Source organism: Drosophila eugracilis, unplaced genomic scaffold (genome assembly GCF_018153835.1).
Source record: "Drosophila eugracilis isolate 14026-0451.02 unplaced genomic scaffold, ASM1815383v1 contig_2154, whole genome shotgun sequence".
NCBI classification, from domain to species: domain Eukaryota; kingdom Metazoa; phylum Arthropoda; class Insecta; order Diptera; family Drosophilidae; genus Drosophila; species Drosophila eugracilis.
The window spans coordinates 7,721,751-7,733,526 of NW_024573038.1; the positions used below are offsets into that span (position 1 = coordinate 7,721,751).

Sequence of the window (11,776 nt, forward strand, 5' to 3'; positions counted from 1 at the left end):
CTTTTCCAATAAATAAAAATACACAACGAATCCAATGTAAAAATGCGGAATAAATATTTTACATCCTTCTCATTGTTTAAATATACAATAAATTTGTTTTAAAACCGAAAAAAAGAAGAAGCACTACCTTAAAAAGTAATAAAGATTATTTATTGAACTGATATTTTTGGTTAAAAATTGGTATTACTAATATCCAATATATATGGCTGACATGTTTCCTAACACTTAATTGTCGTTATCCCAAAAATAAAACTATTTTATAATATTCGTATGCATATATTTTACAATCTTATAAAGTCATAAGCCACTTTATTCTGGCCTTATCCATTTACACAGACCAACTTTAATATTGATTGCTCCAACCGCCCCATCCGCTTCCATATGGACGCCATCCATATCGCCAGCTCGGTCTGGCTCCAACGCCCACCCAACGTCCATTGCCCCACCAGTAGGGATACTGTCCGGTTGCGCTCCCAGAGCCACCTTGGATAGTAGTTGCGTCACTAGAACTCTCCAATCCAGCCAAATTCTGGCCATTTACGGATATGGCTCCATTATTCACGATTCCGTTGTCTTGAGATGCCCTCCAGGAATTTAAGTTCTGCGACTGTTCATCATTAATGGTCTGGCCTCGGGATAGCCGTAATTGAATTTCGGGAGATGCCTGGGCGCTAGACCTGCCACTGGGGAATCCTGAGCGTTGGGACCAGGATTGTGCTCCTCGAGATTCGACTGCACCTATAATAGAACCGGAAAGAGATGAACCATCACTGGGGTTTGTCTCACCATCAGTGGTACTTCTTTTAATCAGCTTCGACCAAGAATTCGTTGAGTCTCCGCCGCCAACAGAGATGCCTGCATTGATGGAAGGCACAGTCAAGCGAATGGGATTTGATGTTTTCTTTGACGAGCTAGACCAGGAGTATTTAGTTTCAGTTTTAGGTTCCGATGATGTTTTTGTCGTAATGGTTGTAGATGTAGTTTTGCTTGAAGTAGAACTAGACTTCCCACTTGACTGGGGAACTTCTGAGTTGTTTGAAATATACGTTTTTAAGGTTTTAGTCGATGCTGAGCTTGATTTTCCACCATTAAACGCTATGCTGGCATCAATTTCCGGCAGAGTATCCGACAGTTTACTTCCTTTGGTCGATGTTGAAGTAGTTGTTGTTGAGGATGTTGAGCTTGACTTTCTTCCATTGAGCGAAATTCCGCTATCAATTTTTGGAAGAGAAATCTTTGGTATAATCTTAGTTGAGCCTGACACTCCACCATTAATCGCTATGCTTGCGTCAACTTCCGGTAGCGAAAGGATATCTGACGATTTACTTCCCTTAGTGGATGTTGTTGTCGTTGAGGATGTCGAGCTAGACTTTCCGCCATTAGCCGCTATGCTGACATCAACTTCCGGCAGGATATCTGACAATTTACTTCCTTTAGTAGATGTTGTTGTGGTTGTTGTTGTAGATGTTGAGCTAGATTTTCCGCCATTAAGTGAAATTCCTGCATCAATTTCAGGCAGAGACAGTCCAATCTTTTCGGTCTTAGACAATATTGATCCTGAGATTCCGCCATTAGTCGAAATGCTCGCGTCAACTTTCGGTAGTGAAAGGATATCAGACGATGTTGTTGTAGTCTTCGTGGACGATGTTGAGCTTGACTTTCCGCCCTTCAGAGAAATTCCAATCTTTGGAAAGGTCTTGGCAATTTTAGTCAATGTTGAGTCTGACTTATCGGCATTAACCGCTATGCTGGCATCAACTTCTGGTTGGATATCTGACAATTTACTTCCTTTAGTAGATGTTGTTGTGGTTGTTGTTGTAGATGTTGAGCTAGATTTTCCGCCATTAAGTGAAATTCCTGCATCAATTTCAGGCAGAGACAGTCCAATCTTTTCGGTCTTAGACAATATTGATCCTGAGATTCCGCCATTAGTCGAAATGCTCGCGTCAACTTTCGGTAGTGAAAGGATATCAGACGATGTTGTTGTAGTCTTCGTGGACGATGTTGAGCTTGACTTTCCGCCCTTCAGAGAAATTCCAATCTTTGGAAAGGTCTTGGCAATTTTAGTCAATGTTGAGTCTGACTTATCGGCATTAACCGCTATGCTGGCATCAACTTCTGGTTGGATATCTGACAATTTACTTCCTTTAGTAGATGTTGTTGTGGTTGTTGTTGTAGATGTTGAGCTAGATTTTCCGCCATTAAGTGAAATTCCTGCATCAATTTCAGGCAGAGACAGTCCAATCTTTTCGGTCTTAGACAATATTGATCCTGAGATTCCGCCATTAGTCGAAATGCTCGCGTCAACTTTCGGTAGTGAAAGGATATCAGACGATGTTGTTGTAGTCTTCGTGGACGATGTTGAGCTTGACTTTCCGCCCTTCAGAGAAACTCCAATCTTTGGAAAGATCTTGGCAATTTTAGTCAATGTTGAGTCTGACTTATCGGCATTAACCGCTATGCTGGCATCAACTTCTGGTAGGATATCTGACAATTTACTTCCCTTAGTGGATGTTTTTGTTGTGGTTGTCGTTGAAGATGTCGAGCTTGACTTTCCGCCATTAAGCGAAATGCTGGCTCCATGTTCGGGCAGAGAGGTTTTACTTCCTTTGGTGGACGTTGTAGTAGTTGTCGTAGACGATTTTGAGGTGGATTTTCCGCCATTAGATACTACGGTGACAGGAAGAGCCACGGTATTTGACTGATCACTACCATTAGTGGTGGTAGTAGTTGTTGTTGTTGAAGATCTCGTGACTTTTCCTCTTTTACTTACGGAACTTTTCTTTGTTACTTTAACAACAGGGGAAGACGATGCGCCAACTAGGCTTTCAGAGGTAATCGTTGTTGTGGTGACCTGATTTGAGCTTTCATCGTCGTTCAAAGGACTACCTTGTGTGATTTCTGCAAGGGGGTCTGATGATGTCCTGGTTTCACTATCGCCTGAAGAAGTCGTTGTTGCCGTAGTCGAAGAAGTCTTTCTTGATTTTTTACCATTGGAAGATTTTTTTGATGAACTCGACCAGGAACGCTTCACCTTAGGGGTCGAAGAAGAGCTTGTCGTTGTGGTTGTTGTGGTTTCACTAAAGCTGGAACTTGATTGCCCATTAGACTTGGGAACTTTTGAGCTCTTTGAGGAATAAGACTTTGTGGTTTTAGTTAAGGTTGAGCTAGATTTGCCACCGTTAACTACAACATTGGCATCTACAGCAGGTAAAGTTGAACTGGACTGATCACTACCATTGGTGGAGGTGACAGTAGAAGTTGACCGTTTGACCTGTGGTGTCGAGAAAGAGCTTGTCGTTACAGTTGTTGTAGATTCGCTAGAACTGGAGTTTGATTGTCCTTTTGACCTAGGCAGCCTAGAAGTCTTCGAAGAATAAGTTTTAGTAGTTTTATTCGAGGTTGAGCTGGATTTGCCGCCTTGTGGGACAACACTGGCATCTGCTACAGGCAAAGAAGAATCGCTTCTACTGGCTGAGGAAGTTGTTGTACTAGTAGATGACTGGCTAGAATTGGCATCATCGATTGATCCATTTCCTTGGATGGCATCAACTGCATTATCAGTTACCGAGCCAGACGATTCTGCTCCATCAGCAGAATAACTATTTTTTCGTGATGTTGAGGTCGACCGTTTCGTCCAATATTTCTTAGACCTGCCACCGTTTGAAGTTTTCCTGGATGAACTAGACCAGGAGTATCCGATCTGAGGCGTAGAGGATGAGCTCGTCGTTATGGTTGTCGTAGATTCGCTAGAGCTGGTCTTTGGTTTACTATTTACTTTGGGAACCTTGCCTGTTTTCGACGAATAGGATTTTGTGGTTTTCGACCAACTAGACCTTGATTTACCGCCCTTCACAACTTTCCAGGGATCTACTGTTAAGGATGAGCCACTTGGTAGATCACTTCCATTACTGGATGATGTAGTGGATTTACCGATTGAGGGGGATAACTGACCAGAATTACCCTGAGCTCCCTGAGATACTTTTACAACCGGCGCTGACGCTCCGATAGAGCTGCTGGATTCGCCTACATCAGAGGATGTCGTTGTAGTTGTGGTTGTTGTGGAGGAGGACTGGCTGGAGTTTCCAGCAGCATTCGAAGAGGTTCCTTTAGTAGCTTCTACGACTGGATCAGACGAGGTGGTTGTAGTGGTGGTTGTGAACGAAGTCTGAGTAGAGTTTCCATCACCATTCGATCCCTGAGTGACTTCTTCGATTGGGACAGATGAGCTGGTGGATTGGCCGTCATCAGAGGATGTCGTTGTAGTTGTGGTTGTCGTGGAGGAGGACTGGCTGGAGGTTCCAGCAGCATTCGAGGAAGTTCCTTCAGTAGCTTCTTCGACTGGATAAGACGAGGTATTGGTAGTGGTGGTTGTGGACGAGGTCTTAGTTGAGTTTCCATCACCATTCGATCCCTGAGTGACTTCTACGACTGGGACAGATGAGCTGCTGGATTGCCCGTCATCAGAGGATGTCGTTGTAGTTATGGTTGTCGTGGAGGAGGACTGGCTGGAGGTTCCAGCAGCATTCGAAGAGGTTCCTTCAGTAGCTTCTACGACTGGATCAGACGAGGTGGTTGTAGTGGTGGTTGTGGACGAGGTCTGAGTAGAGTTTCCATCACCATTCGATCCCTGAGTGACTTCTACGACTGGGACAGATGAGCTGCTGGATTGGCCGTCACCAGAGGATGTCGTTGTAGTTGTGGTTGTCGTGGAGGAGGTCTGGCTGGAGTTTGCATCAGCATTTGAGGAAGTTCCTTCAATAGCTTCTTCGACTGGATCAGACAAGGTGGTTGTAGTGGTGGTTGCGGACGAGGTCTGAGAAGAGTTCCCATCACCATTAGATCCCTGAGTGACTTCTACGACTGGGGTAGAGCTGCTGGATTGGCCGTCATCAGAGGATGTCGTTGTAGCTGTGGTTGTCGTGGAGGAGGACTGGCTGGAGGCTCCAGCAGCATTCGAGGAAGTTCCTTCAGTAGCTTCTACGACTGGATCAGACGAGGTGGTTGTAGTGGTGGTTGTGGACGAGGTCTGAGTAGAGTTTCCATCACCATTCGATCCCTGAGTGACTTCTACGACTGGGACAGATGAGCTGCTGGATTGGCCGTCATTAGAGGATGTCGTTGTTGTTGTGGTTGTCGTGGCGGAGGACTGGCTGGAGTTTGCATCAGCATTCGAGGAAGTTCCTTCAATAGCTTCTTCGACTGGATCAGACGAGGTGGTTGTAGTGGTGGTTGTGGACGAGGTCTGAGTAGAGTTTCCATCACCATTCGATCCCTGAGTGACTTCTACGACTGGGACAGATGAGCTGCTGGATTGGCCGTCATCAGAGGATGTCGTTGTAGTTGTGGTTGTCGTGGAGGAGGACTGGCTGGAGGTTCCAGCAGCATTCGAAGAAGTTCCTTCAGTAGCTTTTACGACTGGATTAGACGCGGTGGTTGTAGTGGTGCTTGTGGACGAGGTCTGAGTAGAGTTTCCATCACCATTCAATCCCTGAGTGACTTCTACGACTGGGACAGATGAGCTGCTGGATTGGCCGTCATCAGCGGATGACGTTGTAGTTGTGGTTGTCGTGGAGGAGGACTGGCTGGAGTTTGCATTAGCATTCGAGGAAGTTCCTTCAGTAGCTTCTACGACTGGATCAGACGAAGTGGTTGTAGTGGTGGTTGTGAACGAAGTCTGAGTAGAGTTTCCATCACCATTCGATCCCTGAGTGACTTCTACGACTGGGACAGATGAGTTGGTGGATTTGCCGTCATCAGAGGATGTCGTTGTAGTTGTGGTTGTTGTGGAGGAGGACTGGCTGGAGTTTCCAGCAGCATTCGAGGAAGTTCCTTCAGTAGCTTCTACGACAGGATCAGACGAGGTGGTTGAAGTGGTGGTTGTGGACGAAGTCTGAGTAGAGTTTTCATCACCATTCGATCCCTGAGTGACTTCTACGACTGGGACAGATGAGCTGGTGGATTGGCCGTCATCAGAGGATGTCGTTGTAGTTGTGGTTGTTGTGGAGGAGGACTGGCTGGAGTTTCCAGCAGCATTCGAAGAGGTTCCTTCAGTAGCTTCTACAACTGGATCAGGCGAGGTGGTTGTAGTGGTGGTTGTGGACGAAGTCTGAGTAGAGTTTTCATCACCATTCGATCCCTGAGTGACTTCTACGACTGGGACAGATGAGCTGGTGGATTGGCCGTCATCAGAGGATGTCGTTGTAGTTGTGGTTGTTGTGGAGGAGGACTGGCTGGAGTTTCCAGCAGCATTCAAAGAGGTTCCTTCAGTAGCTTCTACAACTGGATCAGACGAGGTGGTTGTAGTGGTGGTTGTGGACGAAGTCTGAGTAGAGTTTCCATCACCATTCGATCCCTGAGTGACTTCTACGACTGGAACAGATGAGCTGCTGGATTGGCCGTCATCAGAGGATGTCGTTGTAGTTGTGGTTGTCGTGGAGGAGGACTGGCTGGAGGTTCCAGCAGCATTCGAAGAAGTTCCTTCAGTAGCTTCTACGACTGGATCAGACGAGGTGGTTGTAGTGGTGGTTGTGGACGAGGTCTGAGTAGAGTTTCTATCACCATTCGAGCCCTGAGTGACTTCTACGACTGGGACAGATGAGCTGGTGGATTGGCCGTCATCAGAGGATGTCGTTATAGTTGTGGTTGTCGTGGAGGAGGACTGGCTGGAGTTTCCAGCAGCATTCAAAGAGGTTCCTTCAGTAGCTTCTACAACTGGATCAGACGAGGTGGTTGTAGTGGTGGTTGTGGACGAAGTCTGAGTAGAGTTTTCATCACCATTCGATCCCTGAGTGACTTCTACGACTGGGACAGATGAGCTGGTGGATTGGCCGTCATCAGAAGATGTCGTTGTAGTTGTGGTTGTTGTGGAGGACTGGCTGGAGTTTCCGGCAGCATTCGAAGAGGTTCCTTCAGTAGCTTCTACGACTGGATCAGACGAGGTGGTTGTAGTGCTGGTTGTGGACGAAGTCTGAGTAGAGTTTCCATCACCATTCGATCCCTGAGTGACTTCTACGACTGGGACAGATGAGCTGGTGGATTGGCCGTCATCAGAGGATGTCGTTGTAGTTGTGGTTGTTGTGGAGGAGGACTGGCTGGAGTTTCCAGCAGCATTCGAAGAGGTTCCTTCAGTAGCTTCTACGACTGGATCAGACGAGGTGGTTGTAGTGGTGGTTGTGGACGAAGTCTGAGTAGAGTTTCCATCACCATTCGATCCCTGAGTGACTTCTACGACTGGGACAGATGAGCTGGTGGATTGGCCGTCATCAAAGGATGTCGTTGTAGTTGTGGTTGTTGTGGAGGAGGACTGGCTGGAGTTTGCATCAGCATTCGAGGAAGTTCCTTCAGTAACTTCTACGACTGGATCAGACGAGGTGGTTGTAGTGGTGGTTGTGGACGAAGTCTGAGTAGAGTTTCCATCACCATTCGATCCCTGAGTGACTTCTACGACTGGGGTAGAGCTGTTGGATTGGCCGTCATCAGAGGATGTCGTTGTAGTTGTGGTTGTCGTGGAGGAGGACTGGCTGGAGTTTCCATCAGCATTCGAGGAAGTTCCTTCGGTAGCTTCTACGACTGGATCAGACGAGGTGGTGGTAGTGGTGGTTGTGGAGGAAGTCTGAGTAGAGTTTCCATCACCATTCGATCCCTGAGTGACTTCTACGACTGGGACAGATGAGCTGGTGGATTGGCCGTCATCAGAGGATGTCGTTGTAGCTGTGGTTGTTGTGGAGGACTGGCTGGAGTTTCCGGCAGCATTCGAAGAGGTTCCTTCAGTAGCTTCTACGACTGGGACAGATGAGCTGCTGGATTGGCCGTCATCAGAGGATGTCGTTGTAGTTGTGGTTGTTATGGAGGAGGACTGGCTGGAGTTTCCAGCAGCATTCGAAGAGGTTCCTTCAGTAGCTTCTACGACTGGATCAGACGAGGTGGTTGTAGTGGTGGTTGTGGACGAAGTCTGAGTAGAGTTTCCATCACCATTCGATCCCTGAGTGACTTCTACGACTGGGACAGATGAGCTGGTGGATTTGCCGTCATCAGAGGATGTCGTTGTAGTTGTGGTTGTTGTGGAGGAGGACTGGCTGGAGTTTCCAGCAGCATTCGAAGAGGTTCCTTCAGTAGCTTCTACGACAGGATCAGACGAGGTGGTTGTAGTGGGGGTTGTGGACGAAGTCTGAGTAGAGTTTCTATCACCATTCGATCCCTGAGTGACTTCTACGACTGGGACAGATGAGCTGGTGGATTGGCCGTCATCAGAGAATGTCGTTGTAGTTGTGGTTGTCGTGGAGGAGGACTGGCTGGAGCTTCCATCAGCATTCGAGGAAGTTCCTTCAGTAGCTTCTACGACTGGATCAGACGAGGTGGTGGTAGTGGTGGTTGTGGAGGAAGTCTGAGTAGAGTTTCCATCACCATTCGATCCCTGAGTGACTTCTACGACTGGGACAGATGAGCTGGTGTATTGGCCGTCATCAGAGGATGTCGTTGTAGTTGTGGTTGTTGTGGAGGACTGGCTGGAGTTTCCGGCAGCATTCGAAGAGGTTCCTTCAGTAGCTTCTACGACTGGATCAGACGAGGTGGTTGTAGTGGTGGTTGTGGACGAAGTCTGAGTAGAGTTTCCATCACCATTCGATCCCTGAGTGACTTCTACGACTGGGACAGATGAGCTGGTGGATTGGCCGTCATCAGAGGATGTCGTTGTAGTTGTGGTTGTCGTGGAGGAGGACTGGCTGGAGGTTCCAGCAGCATTCGAGGAAGTTCCTTCAGTAGCTTCTACGACTGGATCAGACGAGGTGGTTGTAGTGGTGGTTGTGGACGAAGTCTGAGTAGAGTTTCCATCACCATTCGATCCCTGAGTGACTTCTACGACTGGGACAGATGAGCTGGTGGATTGGCCGTCATCAGAGGATGTCGTTGTAGTTGTGGTTGTCGTGGAGGAGGACTGGCTGGAGGTTCCAGCAGCATTCGAGGAAGTTCCTTCAGTAGCTTCTACGACTGGATCAGACGAGGTGGTTGTAGTGGTGGTTGTGGAGGAAGTCTGAGTAGAGTTTCCATCACCATTCGATCCCTGAGTGACTTCTACGACTGGGACAGATGAGCTGGTGGATTGGCCGTCATCAAAAGATGTCGTTGTAGTTGTGGTTGTTGTGGAGGACTGGCTGGAGTTTCCGGCAGCATTCGAAGAGGTTCCTTCAGTAGCTTCTACGACTGGATCAGACGAGGTGGTTGTAGTGGTGGTTGTGGACGAAGTCTGAGTAGAGTTTCCATCACCATTCGATCCCTGAGTGACTTCTACGACAGGGACGGATGAGCTGGTGGATTGGCCGTCATCAGAGGATGTCGTTGTAGTTGTGGTTGTCGTGGAGGAGGACTGGCTGGAGCTTCCATCAGCATTCGAGGAAGTTCCTTCAGTAGCTTCTACGACTGGATCAGACGAGGTGGTGGTAGTGGTGGTTGTGGAGGAAGTCTGAGTAGAGTTTCCATCACCATTCGATCCCTGAGTGACTTCTACGACTGGGACAGATGAGCTGGTGGATTGGCCGTCATCAGAGGATGTCGTTGTAGTTGTGGTTGTTGTGGAGGACTGGCTGGAGTTTCCGGCAGCATTCGAAGAGGTTCCTTCAGTAGCTTCTACGACTGGATCAGACGAGGTGGTTGTAGTGGTGGTTGTGGACGAAGTCTGAGTAGAGTTTCCATCACCATTCGATCCCTGAGTGACTTCTACGACTGGGACAGATGAGCTGGTGGATTGGCCGTCATCAGAGGATGTCGTTGTAGTTGTGGTTGTCGTGGAGGAGGACTGGCTGGAGGTTCCAGCAGCATTCGAGGAAGTTCCTTCAGTAGCTTCTACGACTGGATCAGACGAGGTGGTTGTAGTGGTGGTTGTGGACGAAGTCTGAGTAGAGTTTCCATCACCATTCGATCCCTGAGTGACTTCTACGACTGGGACAGATGAGCTGGTGGATTGGCCGTCATCAGAGGATGTCGTTGTAGTTGTGGTTGTCGTGGAGGAGGACTGGCTGGAGGTTCCAGCAGCATTCGAGGAAGTTCCTTCAGTAGCTTCTACGACTGGATCAGACGAGGTGGTTGTAGTGGTGGTTGTGGAGGAAGTCTGAGTAGAGTTTCCATCACCATTCGATCCCTGAGTGACTTCTACGACTGGGACAGATGAGCTGGTGGATTGGCCGTCATCAAAAGATGTCGTTGTAGTTGTGGTTGTTGTGGAGGACTGGCTGGAGTTTCCGGCAGCATTCGAAGAGGTTCCTTCAGTAGCTTCTACGACTGGATCAGACGAGGTGGTTGTAGTGGTGGGTGTGGACGAAGTCTGAGTAGAGTTTCCATCACCATTCGATCCCTGAGTGACTTCTACGACAGGGACGGATGAGCTGGTGGATTGGCCGTCATCAGAGGATGTCGTTGTAGTTGTGGTTGTTGTGGAGGAGGACTGGCTGGAGTTTCCAGCAGCATTCGAAGAGGTTCCTTCAGTAGCTTCTACGACCGGATCAGACGAGGTGGTTGTAGTGGTGGTCGTGGACGAAGTCTGAGTAGAGTTTCCATCACCATTCGATCCCTGAGTGACTTCTACGACTGGGACAGATGAGCTGGTGGATTGGCCGTCATCAGAGGATGTCGTTGTAGTTGTGGTTGTCGTGGAGGAGGACTGGCTGGAGTTTGCATCAGCATTCGAGGAAGTTCCTTCAGTAGCTTCTACGACTGGATCAGACGAGGTGGTGGTAGTGGTGGTTGTGGACGAGGTCTTAGTTGAGTTCCCATCACCATTCGATCCCTGAGTGACTTCTACGACTGGGGTAGAGCTGTTGGATTGGCCGTCATCAGAGGATGTCGTTGTAGTTGTGGTTGTCGTGGAGGAGGACTGGCTGGAGTTTCCATCAGCATTCGAGGAAGTTCCTTCAGTAGCTTCTACGACTGGATCAGACGAGGTGGTTGTAGTGGTGGTTGTGGACGAGGTCTTAGTTGAGTTTCCATCACCATTCGATCCCTGAGTGATTTCTACGACTGGGACAGATGAGCTGCTGGATTGGCCGTCATCAGAGGATGTCGTTGTAGTTGTGGTTGACGTGGAGGAGGACTGGCTGGAGTTTCCAGCAGCATTCGAAGAGGTTCCTTTAGTAGCTTCTTCGACTGGATCAGACGAGGTGGTTGTAGTGGTGGTTGTGGACAAAGTCTTAGAAGAGCTTCCATTGAAAGCAGAGTCTTGATTTGATCCTTGTGTTGTTGTTTTAGAACTCTCATCGGAGAGTGCTAGTTGTTTTTTTCCGTTGGCACAATTCACATAATTTGGATTTCCGAGCAGTTCTCCGTCGTGCAAAAGAAGCAACTTTCCGAAAAGTCTGTCAAGCAGCCATAGGCGTATATCCTTTCGAATTTCAATTAGAGTTTGTCGAACACTTTCACAACATGGCTGAGCCTTAATATCCTTGGTGGCCACCGCAGTAACTGATTTAGTTTCGGATTGGGCCGCTGCGAGGGCTAGATAAGCGGCAAAAAGCGCGACGAGAAACAAGCGCATGATCCTCCAAAAAACCGGGAGTCGGATCAATTAGATCTGTTGGCCAAATTTAAATTTCGAAACCTTTTATACCTTGGGGCTTGGGGTCTTGTTATTTTTTGGCTATTTGCGTAGATGCTTGTCTAGCTTGCAAATTTTATTTGTTTAAGAACATTTGGTACTTCTATTGTCCTAATGAAATATACAAAAACTGAGCAAATTGTCTGAACTATACTATACGTCAAAGTAAATATCTATTAAAGAAACAACTGT

General features: G+C 47.8%; 1 protein-coding gene across 1 annotated transcript; it reads right to left on the minus strand.

Annotated features, from left to right (window-relative positions):
- Window positions 1–261: 261 nt before the first annotated feature.
- Window positions 262–11,616, minus strand: LOC108114736 (serine-rich adhesin for platelets). The gene is made up of 3 exons (XM_041818294.1): window positions 4,985–11,616; window positions 3,504–4,816; window positions 262–3,233 (listed from the first exon to the last, which is right to left on the minus strand). Exons 1-3 carry the CDS (start codon window positions 11,522–11,524, stop codon window positions 344–346), a joined length of 10,743 nt encoding a protein of 3,580 aa, XP_041674228.1. The 5' UTR covers window positions 11,525–11,616; the 3' UTR covers window positions 262–343.
- Between the last annotated feature and the right edge of the window lie 160 nt (window positions 11,617–11,776).

What these genes read in the sequence shown, in the direction of transcription:
- LOC108114736 (XM_041818294.1), bottom strand. Translation starts at nt 11,524, where the DNA reads ATGCGCTTGTTTCTCGTCGCGCTTTTTGCCGCTTATCTAGCCCTCGCA. An exon ending in CCACCTCGTCTGATCCAGTC is followed by an intron (nt 4,817 to 4,984) that starts GTAGAAGCTACT and finishes AACTCTTCTCAG; the next exon opens with ACCTCGTCCGCAACCACCAC. An exon ending in GATGATGCCAATTCTAGCCA is followed by an intron (nt 3,234 to 3,503) that starts GTCATCTACTAG and finishes CACCAATGGTAG; the next exon opens with TGATCAGTCCAGTTCAACTT.